Source organism: Erinaceus europaeus, chromosome 1, assembly GCF_950295315.1.
Source record: "Erinaceus europaeus chromosome 1, mEriEur2.1, whole genome shotgun sequence".
Classification (NCBI taxonomy): domain Eukaryota; kingdom Metazoa; phylum Chordata; class Mammalia; order Eulipotyphla; family Erinaceidae; genus Erinaceus; species Erinaceus europaeus.
The window spans coordinates 10,848,935-10,863,272 of NC_080162.1; the positions used below are offsets into that span (position 1 = coordinate 10,848,935).

Sequence of the window (14,338 nt, forward strand, 5' to 3'; positions counted from 1 at the left end):
CTCACTGTAAACCATCCCCCCATAAAAATGATTTAAAAAGGAAAGAAAGACAAGTGTTAAGCTGGGGAGACAGCATAATGGTTATGCAAGCAGACTCTCAAGCCTGAGGCTCCTCTAGTTCTCAGACTCACCCCGCCCACACACACACACACACACACACACACAACCATCATATGCCACAGCTGAGCAGAGCTCTGGTAGGCAAGAAAGAGAGGGGGAGGGGGAAGAAAGGGAGAAATGAAGTGATAGAGAAAGGAAGAAGGAAAGAGAGAGAGAGAGAGAGAGAGGAAGAAAGGAGGGAGGGAGGGAGTATCACAATAAAGTAGAATGACATAATCTATTCTAATCTAGTCCTGGTCTGTTCCGTAACAGAGGTAAGGCCTGTCTTATCCATTACATATTTATCATAGTTGTCTGTGTATCTCTTTCTTTACACCGTGTTTTCTTTGAAAGGGAAAAAAGATTGTCTTCTGACCTGGTCACCTAATCCAAGTGGTGCCTTTTATATCCTAGTCTCTGATCTTAATAAGTGCTGAGTCAATGAAGCAGTGAACAAACTGTGGTAGAAACAAATTTTCTACTTAGATTCTGATGTAGGGCTTTGACAACAATCCTTAAACAATTTTCAAGACAAAAGTTTGGTTGACAATAGATTATATTGATAGATAGTTTGGACATTTAATGTTTTTATATATCTGAAGATAAATTAAAAGCCAGAGACCTAAAGATATGTTTATTAATTTATATTAATATGGGAGAGAATGAGAAAAAAAATCACCACTAACCTCTTGCAGGGTCTTCGAACATGGAAACCTGTTGTTAAAAAAGCCCTCTACTGTACTGCTGAACTATCTCACTAGTCCTGAGACCTAATTTGTAATTTACTCTTATATAAACATTTGACAAATTACTATACATAACATATATATTTATAATATGCAATTATATAACATATGTTATATAATGAGCCTCAATTTCTACATTAATAAAATGGTCATAATTAACCATAATTTGGGGAGTAAATTAAGTAAAAGCTCTAAGTAGCACTTTTAAGCTTTACTTGCTATTGATAGCATGTAATGATCTATGATCAGCTGCATGATTGATTAGTCAAAAGTAAATATGTGGGTTAAGCGTACATGGCACAAAACAGAAGGACCAGTAAGGATCCCAGTTCAAACCCCCGGCTCCCCACCTCAGGAGAGTCACTTAACAGGCGGTGAAGCTGGTATGCAGGTGTCTTTGTCTTTCTTTCCCCCTCTCTGTCTTCCCCTCCTCTCTCCATTTCTCTCTGTCCTATCTAATGACAACGACGACATCAGTAACAACAATAATAAAACAAGGGCAACAAAAGGGAATAAGTAAATAAATAAATATTTTTTTAAAAGTAAATATGCTGCAATATGACATTGTTTAGTTACACAGTACCTGTAGTCATTATTTTATATTTTTGTCTGAGGATTTTTAATTGTAAGAGTAAAAAAATGAAAAAAAAATATAAAAAAATACAACCAAAAACTATAAGAAAGAATACATTTATAGAAAGGAAAGGATATCATACTAAGATGGTGATTTCTCTTTTAAAATGCCACTGATAATTCACTAAAATGAATTTTGTGAATTTTAATAATCTCAACTTTATAAAATTTTAATATAAATTTTAACATTTTAGTAACAGACTGTTTTGTCATTTTCAGACTATTCAAAAGTTCACCTAACACAGCTGTTGGAAAAGGCTGAAGTGATTGCAGGACGCATGCTTAAATGCTGTGTTTTTTATCGCAACCAGCACAAAGAATATTTTGACTATATTCGGTATGTATGTGTGTATATATTTTACTAACTGGTCTTTCAAGTCAGGGGCCTAGTGTTCCCTTGAGTCTGATCTATAAAATAGTGATTTCAGTTGGCAAGTCACTTGATTAACTTTTTTTTTTTTTTGCTGAATAGAATAATCCCAGATTATGGAATTTCTTTTCCTACTTCAGTTAGATTCCTTTCTAGAATCATTTGTAAAAACAGCTCCTATCTGTCTGAGTGGGAGATCTTAAGTAATCTTTATATTGATGGGCATTTCACATACATAATTCCTTTCTAATGTCTACTGACTCCGTACCTTCTACATGAAATCAAATAGTAAACTTCTTCCTCTTCTTGTGGCTTTACGCAGAAGACTGAACCAATGGGGCTAAGGAAATGGCTCACTTGTATAGTGTGCTGCTTTGCTGTGCTTAGAACCCAGCCCCAGTGCACTGGAGGAAACTTCAGTGCTCTTCTCTCTCTCTCTCAGTCCCTCTCTCTCTCTTTCACTCTTTCTTTCTGTTCTCTCTCTCTCTTTCTGCCTCTCTGTCTCTAAAACAAAGAAACAAAAAGATACTGAATAAAAGTCACCCTAGTCAATAAAGAGTTAACTTGTCAGTCAGGTAGGGCATTCAGTCTTCTGCTAAAACTTCTCAGCTAGTATGTTGGGTTAATTATTCATGAAGACTGTCTCCTTTATTTACTTTTTAATTTTAGTATCTTGCTGGTATTCAAGGATAGATTATGTTTACCACTGGAAGCAGTTTCTGAGGCTTCAAATGAACTCCATGCCATAGGTAGTTTTAATATTTATAAGTATTTTCATATTTTTAGAAAATGTAATTCCAGGACTGTAAGTTGACAGGTGTGTGTGTGTGTGTGTGTGTGTGTGTGAGTGAGGGTGGGGGGTGGGGGGTTGGGGGATCGAGATCACTGGGGCTTCAATGCTCCAGGTCAACATTTTCAAGTCAACAAAGATGAGAGCAGAGGGCAGACACCACAGCACTGAAGCCTCCTTCACTGAGGTGGGGGCTGAGGTTGGACCCGGGTAGTGCACAGAACAAAGCAAACACACTATCTTGCCAACCCTATAAAGCTTGATATCTTCTGATGTAGAAAAATACTCCTGTTTTATGGTTAAGTAATCTATAAATAGAGACTTTAATTATCTTACCTGGTAAATTACTTATCTTTGAATCCCTGCCATTTCCTGTGACGGCTACTATATTAATTTAGAAAGAGAAGAAATACAGATTATTGCACATGCCTGTATTGGTTGGGAATGGTCATGTATACTCAGCAAGAAAGGTATTCCTTTATCCTTTATAGTGTTGATCATTAATTTTTAAAAGACAATAATCCACTATTGATACACTCTAAAATAAAATAAAAAATGGAGCAAGAACAAGAACATCTTTGGTACTATGATTAAGAGTCCTGCTTCCTATCAGTGTCTATTTTAGATGACCACTGGAGGTCAGTGTTTCTCTTTTCTCTCATTTTTTTTTCTTTTTTTTTTTTTTTTTTTTTTTTTTTGCCTCCAGGGTTATTGCTGGGCTCAGTGCTTGCACTAGGATCCACTGCTCCCGGAGCCATTTTTTCCCCTTTTGTTGCTCTTGCTGTTTATCATTGTTGCTGTTGTTATTGCTGCCTTTGTTGTTGGCTAGGACAGAGAGAAATGGAGAGAGGAGGGGAAGACAGAGGGGGAGAAAAAGACAGACACTTGCATCTGCTTCACTGCCTGTGAAGTGATTGCCCTGCAGGTGGGGACCTGCGAGCTTGAATTGGAATCCTTAAGCCTGTTCTTGCACTTTGCACCAGGTGTGCTTAACCCACTGCACTATCACCCGCCCCCTTTCTCTAACTTTCTCTTCTCTTAAGAGGCAGCAATAACAACAGCAATAACCCTGGAGGCAAAAAAAAAAAAAACAGAGAGAAAAGAGAAACACTGACCTCCAGTGGTCATCTAAAATAGACACTGATAGGAAGCAGGACTCTTAATCATAGTACCAAAGATGTTCTTGTTCTTGTGCATGGTAGCTGTGCGCTCTACCAGGTGGGCCACTGTCAGGTCTTACTCCCAGATCTCTCGTCCGCTTGGAGTTAATTTCACATATACTGCGAGGCTGTCCAGTTTCGCCCATCTGTGCCTGCCTGCACTCTACCAAGTGGGCCACTGTCAAGTCTTACTCCCAGATCTCTAGTCCGCTTGGAGTTAATTTCACATATACTGCGAGGCTGTCCAGTTTCGCCCATCTGTGCCTGCCTGCACAGCTTCCTCATGCCACCTGTTGGGGACTTTTTATCGATAGCTCTGGTTTTCTATTTGAATTGGCCATGTTAGTATTAATTTATTTCTTATCCTCTCAATTTTCTTTTTAAAAATATTTATTTATTCACTTATTAGATAGAGAGAAAGAAACAGAGATGGAAGGAGGACATAGAGAGGGAGTGAGAGAGCTGTGGCTCCACTACCCCTTGGGAAGCTTTTTAAAAATATGGGAGTCGGGTGGTGGCGCAGCGGGTTAAGCGCACATGGTGCGAAGCACAAGGACTGGCTTAAGGATCCTGGTTCTAGCCCCCGGCTCCCCATCTACAGGGGAGTCGCTTCACAACGGTGAAGCAGGTCTGCAGGTGTCTGTCTTTCTCTCCCCCTCTCTGTCTTCCCCTCCTCTCTCCATTTCTCTCTGTCCTATCCAACAGCAATGACATCAAAATCACAACAATGTTAAACAACAAGGGCAACAAAAGAGAAAAATAAATATTTTAAAATCTTAAATTTTTTAAAAATATGTTTATTGATTGATTGGATACCAGAGACAGCCAGAATCAAGAGGAAAGGGGGAGATAGAGAGGGAGAGAATGACAGACACCTGCAACTCTGCTTCAGCACTCACAAAGTCTTCCCCTGCAGGTGGGGATGAGGGACTTGAACCTGAGTCCTTGTGCACTGTAACAGGTGTGCTTAACCAGGCGTGCCGCCACCCAGACCCCCATATTTCTTTCATCTCTAATCAGACAGTTTCATGGCCTTCCCATTACGTTTTTTTCTGACAAGGTTATAATGGAGCCTCCACACCTGCTCAATTCCACTGCTTCTCCCAGGGGACTCATTTTTTTTTTTTTCCCTTTTTCCTCTTTCGCGTGTGTGTGCGCGTGTATGTTTGGTAGAGGGTGAGCAACAGGGAGAGAGAGAAATAGGGAAAGAATGAGAGAAGAGAGACTGCAATACTGTTCTACCAATCATGAAGTTTCCTTGCAGAGGCTCCCATGTTCTGAACAAGGTCCTAAACCAGCGTCCCTGTGCCCTGTGCCCTGTGCCTTGTGCCTGTTAAAGTCCACTCCACCAAGTGGGCTACCTACTTGCCCTGTACTTTGTGCTTTTGATAATGTCCCTGGGTGATTCTCAGAAACTGGAACTTGAGAATTACTGGTATTCTGAGGCAGGGGATGATCCTGAATATACCTGACTTGTACTTTTTTAAAGTTTCTTTTTAAAAAAATATTTATTTCTTTATTCCCTTTTGTTGTACCTGTTTTATTGTTGTAGTAACTATTGTTGTCATTGTTGTTGGATAGTACAGAGAGGAATGGAGAGAGGAAGGGAAGACAGAGAGAGGGAGAGAAAGATAGACACCTGCAAACCTGCTTCACCGCCTGTAAAGTGACTTCCCTGCAGGTGGGGAGCCCGGAGCTCGATCCGGGAGCCTTCCGCCGGTCCTTGCACTTTGCACCACGTGCGCTTAACCTGCTGCACTACTGCCTGACTCCCACCTGACTTGTACTTTCCAGTCCAAGTTATTTTTGTCAAATATTCAGCAAGAAGGCATACCAGAGGAAATTCTGTGGAGAATTTAATAAAAGCACCATTCACAATAGGACAGGCAAGAATAAAACAATAAGGGTGTGAGAACAACTTTGAACTATTATGACTTGAATAGTTTCACTGTGTCTGAGAAGGGAAGTGGGGGGATAGAGGTTCCCTCCCACAAGAAGTAGTTAGTGTGTTATGGAAGACCCCGTCCTTACCAGAACGACAAGGCTTGCAAGCCTGAAGTGGAGGAAACCATTACTTAAGGCTTTACCTCGGCCTCCGCTAAGTACCCTGCCCAGGCTGCCCCGTGATAGGACTGAAATGGAAGGAATAGGAGCCAAGATCTGAGTAACAGATAGCCCCAACCTCACCAGAAGGTGGAAACCATGGAAAATCGTTTTGGGAGCAGCTGGGACAGGATAAATGGAAAACCACCAGCAAAATGCAAAAAGACATGCAAAATAAAACAAAATAGTAGTAAGAGCTAAATAAAATAAGACCCGTCTGTCCCATGTTAATAGTACTCATTTCAGGGCTAAATTCTAGCAGACTGTATGAAACATTGAACATGTACAGCCAACCAGATAACTTGGTTTTCTCATCATAAAGCTACACCTGAGCTCCATTAGGCAAATAATTGGTACAATTACAGCTGTAAAATTTCTAATGCCAGTTTTGTTTTCCTGATCAGGAAATGTACTTTATATCAAAGACCTCCGTTGCTTGCAGAAGAGTGTCCTAATTTAGGATCAAGGCTTCAATTTAGTCTTTGATACCTAACATCAGATACTCTCCCTGCTGTGATAGTAAACAATTAGCTTTTTTAGGCCTGACATCATTCAGCTCTGTAACTCAGTAGTATGTGAGCCACTGTTGTTCCAAGAGGTAATTGTGTTTTTCTTGCAGAGAACATCATGGAAATGCGATGCAACCCTCTGTCAAGGATAACAGCGGCAGCCATGGCTCTCCTATCAGTGGAAAACTAGAAGGCATCTTCTTCAGCTGCAGCACTGAATTCAACACTGGGAAGCCACCCCAGGATTCCCCTTATGGAAGATACAGGTTTGAGATTACAGCGGAGAAACTGTTTAACCCCAATACTAACTTATACTTTGGGGACTTCTACTGTATGTACACTGCTTATCATTATGTGATTCTTGTGATTGCCCCTGTGGGATCACCAGGAGATGAATTCTGTAAGCAGCGTCTTCCTCAACTAAATTCCAAGGATAATAAATTTTTGACCTGCACAGAAGAAGATGGGGTCCTGGTTTACCACCATGCCCAGGATGTCATTTTAGAAGTCATTTACACCGACCCTGTGGATCTCTCCCTGGGCACCGTGGCAGAAATCACTGGTCATCAGCTCATGAGTTTGTCTACTGCCAATGCAAAGAAAGATCCCAGCTGCAAAACCTGTAATATCAGTGTTGGACGTTAACGCCACTTTTCTTCTTCTTCCTTAGTCCATTTTCTCCCCTTAGGAAAATCGATGATGTTGTCTGTTCTCATCAGCAGATGTCCCCACTGAAGCATGCACATGCCGCTGCCGCCACGAGCAAGCCTGTCACTTCGTAAATTTCATTCAGAATTCTCCTAGTGTTCCCTCTTCCCTGCCCTTACCACCCACTACCACTGATGAGTGTGTCTGCATTCTGACACTTTCTTACCTAGATGCTGCAAGGTTTTTCTTTTTTCTTTATGCCAAACATAACAAAACAGTGATATAAACCGCTTTAGCAAAATACAAAATAACGGCTTATAAATGGTGTTTAAATATGCATTCATTTTAATCTACTGAACCGATACTGGGATAACTCCAAAGCGCATGAAAGGTTGTAATTGCAGCATGAGTTAAATCTTGAAGCCTAGAATTGTCAGCACTCCAAGTTGTTGTTTGACGGTGTTATTTATGTTATTTATATTAGCTAACAGGAAGCAACTACTGTGTTTCAACATAATAAATATAATAGAAAAATATTTTATTTGTATTGCTGTATAAAATATTTACAGTCATATAGAATATATAGTTACATTTTAATAGCAATTAAATGTTATACATGTCACGAAACCATTTCCCTTATCAAAGTTGTAGTTTGTAAACTTCAAATAGTTGTGTATCTCTGTCCTGTTATAAGTAGATGACTTTAATTAAACAGATTATGAAGGACAATATTCTGATTCATAAAAGTTATAAAATACTAGATAAATACAGAGAAAACAATAGGCCTCTGAAATACTCAATTCTTTCTATCCAAACTATAAGAAAATGTGAACTCCTTCATCACGCCTAAACATTACAGAATACTGAAACACAAACATAACTGATGTGAGAGAAAATGTCAAGCTTTTACTTATTAAGTAAAGTAAAATTACAAAAGTAAAATTACCGTGTTTTAGTGTAAACTAATATAAACTAAAGGTTTTGAAGCAAATTAAGTATCCTAGCTCCTCCTCCTCCAAGGTGTCACAGTAAACCATCTTCAGACCTTTTCATTTTTTACAGAATGAAAAAGACCAACTCATGAGAAAGCTTGTTGACTTTACAAAGACCTTGGAACATTAAGAAAAACATATATTTCAGATGAAAAAATAGTTATACAATCTCATAGTAAACAAAAACATTAACAATCGGCTATAATCACATTAGAGAATCTAATATACTACCGACATGTATCTATCCAAAATACCTATTTTCAAATCTTAATACAATATTTTATTTTAATATAAACATCTACAATTGTAGACAAAGATAATTCACAAAGTACATGCTATCAGAATGAACTTTGGTAATCAGAAATGTAAAATTTTAAATAACAGATAAAATAATGTGCTATTTTTATATAGTAAAAAATTAGCAGTGACACGATATAACACATTTTAGGTTGCTGAAAGCCTAGCAGATGTAAGGGACAAGGTAGTAGAATTTTTTTCAAACCACTTAAAAAAATCTATTAGACATTTCAGAAAATGATTCTTACTAGTTGTACTCTTCCCTACATAAAAGCAGAGTTTGTTTTTTTTCTCCACTTCATGATTTTTAAATCATGTTCTTCAAACATAAGCAATCTTTGGACACAGAAAGACATCCCTAACAAGTGAGCTACTGAACAAGTGCCATCTAGTCTTTACTTTTTGCTAAAATAGCTGATGATATTTAAAAATCAAATCGGCTTACTTCTCTTGATATAGAGTATGGTGACATATTTAGTACAGTCACACTGTTAATAGTAATACCCCCCATTTAAACGTCTCCTCCTCACTTATAGTTATACTTGCATCCTCCTCAAAAACAGCTAGTCATATCTCTAAGGTGCTTCAGATTCCTTATGTCTAAGCTACTTCGCAAGAATGATAGAGGAAAATAAACTTGAAAGTATCCAGTGAAAATGACCACAAACATTTCATGAACCTCAAATAGTTTTGGCCACATCTTGTTTGCTGATGAGAACTTCTAGTAGTCTCAGTTTGGCTTTTATGTGCTTGTATTCATAGTACTCATCTGCCATTGGTATCCTGTCTTCTTTCTGTGGACTTCTGCAAAACAGAAAATACACTGTAAAATGCAGTTCAAAATGAGGGAGCACGCTTTTGTCATTCTAACCTAAAAAGGGTTAGTGATTTTCACAGAGTCTCTACAGAGTAGCACTATTTGAGAATTAGAACCTTCAAGGTGTTGTTATTCTTTTTTTATCTTCTTTAAATAATTACTCCTTTTTGTTGCCCTTGCTTTTTGTTTTTGTAGTTATTGTTGTTATTGTTGTCATCATTGTTGGATAGGAGAGAAATGGAGAGATGGGGAGAGAAAGATAGGCACCTGCAGACCTGCTTCACCGTTTGTGAAGTGACTCCCCTGTAGGCGGGGAGCTGGGGGCTCAGACCAGGGGCTGGAACCTGGATCCTTACTCTGGTCCTTGCGCTTTGCGCCATCTGCACTTAACCTGCTACACTACCATCCAACTCCCTGCATTCTTATTCTTGTCATTCTCCCATTACATGTCACAGTCCAGAATATCTACATAATAGTCAGATTTTATAGTTAATAGACTATTGTTAAGTAGAAGTCTAAAAATACTATAGAAATTACATTACAGAAATAATTTATAAATTTATGATGATGGAGGAATTCCGTGACTACCTTAAACACATGAAACATGAAACATTTCCAAGTTTTCTTGTAATTGTAATACCGGTATCAGCTAGTGAATAGTAGAATCCCTGAGAAGTAATTCATGAATCTAAATTGCAGTGACTTTCTCTCCATACTAATTGTGTTCTAGAGTCATGTCCTTCCGCATGTACAATTTCACCACTCCTGGGGCCACTTTTTGTAAAGAGAGAAAGGGAGGGACCCCCTAGCACTGGAGTTTCCGATGTGGCTGCTCTCCTAACAGATGCTAATGCTCAAACCTGGGCCAGTCTCATCGCAAAGCCCATGCCTTACCCAGCTAGGTATCTCTCCAGCTTAGTATTCTGGTTTTACTAAGACAAACATATAACAGCACACACATGCTTTACACCTATGCATTCAACTACTACATCTACTTAGAAAGAGAATGGATAACACCTGGATTTAAAACCATTTTTATTTATGCAAAAGTGTCTTGCAAGGATATATTTTCTAAAGAACAGCAATGCTTCAGGGCCTCAAAAGACTTTTATCTTCTTGGTTGATAAGCTAGCCAGTTACTTTTAAAGTATTTTAACCCATGATTTTAAAATCCAAGGAGGTAAAGTCAAGTCATCTCAGTTGTTTCTGGATATAGATACAGATACTCTCCGGCTGCAAATGGGCAGAGAGCGAACACTTGCCATTCTACTTATACTTCTTCTATTTTCTCATTACTGATAATAAATATTTATTCTCTTTTTTGTTTTTTGTTTTTTTTGCCTCCAGGGTTATCACTTGGGTTTGGTGCCTGCACCACAAATCCACTGCTGCTCCTGGAGGCCACCTTTTCCCATTTTTGTTGCCCTTGTTGTTGTTATTGTCATTGTCGCCATTGATATTGTTGTTGTTGGATAGGACAGAGAGAAATTGAGAGAGGAAGGGAAGACAGAGAGGGGGAGAGAATGACAGACACCTGCAGACCTGCTTCACCGCTTGTGAAGCGACCCCCCTGCAGGTGGGGAGCCCGGGGCTCTAACAGGGATCCTTACTCCGGTCCCTGCACTTCTTGCCATGTACGCTTAACCCCGCTACTGCCCAGCCCCCATAAATATTTATTCTTACAAATAAAAACACAAGCTAACCTATAAAGACCTCCTATAATAATGTAGTCATCTGCTTGTGTTGCACCACTACACACTGCCCTAAAATGTATTTTTTGTTTTCAGAGGCAGAGAGGGAAAGAAACCACAGCACTGAAACTTCCTTCAGTGTGCTGGAGTCCGGCTAGGAATATGGGCTGCACATGGCAAAGCAGTGTGCTTTCCGCACAAACAGTCACGCCAGCCCTGTGCACGCTGCACGGAACAGCAGACATGTTCTCAGAGCGCTGCTTAAATAGTGTTGAAATCGAATGTTACCCAAGTTTCCCTTCATTCTGTATCTCATAGGAAACTGATCCTTACTGGATTCTAAGTAGCACATAAAGTTGTATAAACAGATCTAAGTGAAGAAAATAAACATTTCTCTTTGCTAAGGACACGATACTTTTACTATTTTATTTTAAATGTTTTATTTTTATTTATTAATTAGATAGAGACTGTCAGAAATCGAGAGGGTCGGGGCTGATAGAGAGGGAGAGATACAGAGAGACACCTGCAGACCTGCTTCACCACTCACAGAGCTTTCCCTCTGCAAGTGGGGACCGGTGGCTCAAACCTGGGTCCTTGTGCACTGTATCATGTGCACTCAACCAGAGGCGTCACCACCTGGCCCCAGGAAACAATACTTTTATAAGGAAAGAATAATATATACCTTATTTTCTGTTCCTGCATACTCTAATTTGGCTAGTGAACAAGAAGGTCAGAATGAACATTTTTGCTAGGTTATTTTCCAAGTTGTTTCCTTATTAGAAATAGCATGCTAAAGTGTGTATTACAGTTCCTGGCTTACAATTGATTATCATGCCACTCTCATAAGTACTACCAATAACATTTATATAGTACCTTAAAGTCTTAGTAATCAACTCACTAACAGATGATTTGCCTTAAGGATAGTTAGGTCATCCTAATAAAATTATTTCAGGAAAATAAAATTAAGACCCATATTTCCTAGCCACTAACATATTTGATTTTCTTTTTTTTTTTTTTTGCCTCCAATATTATTGTTGGGGCTCAGTGCCTGCACCATGAATCCACTGCTCCTGGAGGCTATTTTTTCTCATTTTGTTGCCTTTGCTGTTACCCTTGTTGTTGTCATTATTACTGTTGTTGTAGGACAGGACAGAAGAAATCATGAGAGGAGGGAAAGACAGACACAGTAGACCTGCTTCACAGCCTGTGAAGAGACTCCCCTGCAGGTGGGGAGCCGGGGGCTCGAACCGGGATCTCTAGTCGTCCTTGCGCTTTGCACCAGGTTCACTTAACCTGCTGCTCTACTGCCCGATCCCCACATATTTGATTTTCATTGTGACATATTAGCACTTTGGCATTTAGTTGAAATAATCTGCCCACAAGAGAGCATAGAACCTCAGTCAAATACATAGGTCTATCTCCAGTGAATTTAGGGCTCATAGGTACAGTAGAATAGTGCATGTAGACTGTCAGATTTCCCTGTATATCAAAAGGCATGCAGAGAACCACCACTTCAAAGGCATTGCAAAGGAAGTCTATCACACTGGGAAGTCCTTAACGTCTTTTAAAATAGACTCCTAGGTTCAAATATGTAAACGTGGAAATGCAGGCACTGTATGGAAATTAGTTAAAGAAAATGGGAAAAAAATAAAAAAGAAATTATATTTCATATTCTAAGTTTAACAGCCACAAAATCATAAAATAAGTCAACATTGGCAGAAATATAAGTTGGACTTGTACCAATCAACTAGAAAGGTTCTAGTCAGTTACATTTATTTGCTGAAAGCAAAATTTCTGACTGAATAAGGATAGACCTAGTGAACAGACCTTCCAGGATAAAAATGGAAGAGCTGACTGAAAGGTGAGTAGATTAAACTTTCAGAGATTTTAGAAAATAGTTCCTCTCCATCACTGCAACCATAGAGTTGCTGGAATTGACAGCAACTAAGGAAAGACATACCTAGATAAAGAGAAATACCAAGGCCTCATTATAGCACTCACTCCCATCTCTGCTACTAAATAACAGTGACTTCAGAAAACTTGCATCCTTTCCTTGTTTGTCTTTAATTTTTTACTTGAGTACTGTTCAGCCTTGGCTTATGATGGTGCTAGGAATCGAACCTGGGATCTCTGGTGTTTCAGGAATGAAAGTCTGTTGCATAAACCAGTGTGCAACCTCCCTAGCTAAATCCCTTATTTCCTAAGACTAATGTCTTCCTGGTAGCTATACTTGCTGAAAGTATCCTACGAAATGAACCAGTTCATCTATAACCATAGAAGCTGATTCTGGAGAGCTAAATTACTTATCTTTGTCTCTTCTGGTAGATCAATAATCTTTATTTCACGTATATCAATACATGCTATATATATCACACACATTTGAATACTTTTAAAATTTATTTTGCCCTTTGTTGTCCTTATATTTTTATTGTTGTAGTTATTATTGTTGTTGTTATTGATGTGTTGTTAGATTGGACTGAAATAAATGGAGAGAGGAGGGGAAGACAGAGAGGGGCGAGAAAGACAGACACCTGCAGACCTGCTTCACCGCCTGTGAAGCGACGCCCCTGCAGGTGGGGAGCCGGGGGCTGGAACCAGGATCCCTCTGCTGGTACCTGAACTTTGCACCACATGTGCTTAACCCGCTGTGCTACCACCCAACTCCCTATTACGCAGCTAATAGAATGCATAATGAGAACTTGGGTTGACACTGAAAAACAGAAGTAGAAAGTATAAAGCCAGATATTTATTTGAGAAATAACACTAGGTAGGAATTTTGAACCAAATTCTAAAATAAAATGCTTAACGGTAAAACCTGAAGTTTAAAGGATACATTTAAATCAAAGGATGAATTATTCATGAAAATAGAGAATAGGGAGTCGGGCTGTAGCGCAGCGGGTTAAGCGCAGGTGGCGCAAAGCACAAGGACCGGCATGAGGATCCCGGTTCGAACCCCGGCTCCCCACCTGCAGGGGAGTCGCTTCACAGGCGGTGAAGCAGGTCTGCAGGTGTCTATCTTTCTCTCCTCCTCTCTGTCTTCCCCTCCTCTCTCCATTTCTCTCTGTCCTATCCAACAACAACAACAACAATAATAACTACAACAATAAATCAACAAGGGCAACAAAAGGGAATAAATAAATAAAATAAATATTAAAAAAAAAAAGAAAGAAAGAAAATAGAGAATAGTTGTGGAACCACATAGTCAAAAGATCTTACATGGTATGAAAAATCAAATATATTTTTCTAACAGTTTAGTATGGTCAGAAATTTTATGTACCATTAGAGATTTGTTTTTTAATTTATCCTTTATTTTTCAAAGTGTGATGTCTAACTTGATAGCCACAACCTCCCATATCACATGCCTAATAAGTAACCCGTCAGTGTTTCATTGGACAAATGCTGGGCATAATTCCTTATGGAAATTATTTCTACCTTGCATAAAATCACTATTCCTACAAAAAAAAAAAAACCACACACACACAC

The 14,338-nt window shown here is 39.1% G+C and overlaps 2 protein-coding genes across 7 annotated transcripts in view; one reads left to right on the forward strand and one right to left on the reverse strand.

Moving 5' to 3' along the window:
• The window catches only part of PHYHIPL (phytanoyl-CoA 2-hydroxylase interacting protein like), a 41,563-nt gene extending 33,776 nt beyond the window's left edge, over positions 1-7,787 (forward strand). For all 4 annotated transcript variants that reach the window (XM_007517391.3, XM_016185686.2, XM_060190548.1 and 1 more), the window contains exons 4-5: positions 1,698-1,815; positions 6,521-7,787. In XM_007517391.3, coding sequence (XP_007517453.1) covers positions 1,698-1,815; positions 6,521-7,055 — 653 coding nt within the window. In that variant the 3' untranslated portion in view covers positions 7,056-7,787. The remainder of the gene's footprint in view (positions 1-1,697; positions 1,816-6,520) is intronic.
• Positions 7,788-8,131: 344 nt separating this feature from the next.
• The window catches only part of FAM13C (family with sequence similarity 13 member C), a 161,017-nt gene continuing 154,810 nt past the window's right edge, over positions 8,132-14,338 (reverse strand). For all 3 annotated transcript variants that reach the window (XM_016185685.2, XM_007517389.3, XM_060190209.1), the window contains one exon: positions 8,132-9,151. In XM_016185685.2, coding sequence (XP_016041171.2) covers positions 9,028-9,151 — 124 coding nt within the window. In that variant the 3' untranslated portion in view covers positions 8,132-9,027. The remainder of the gene's footprint in view (positions 9,152-14,338) is intronic.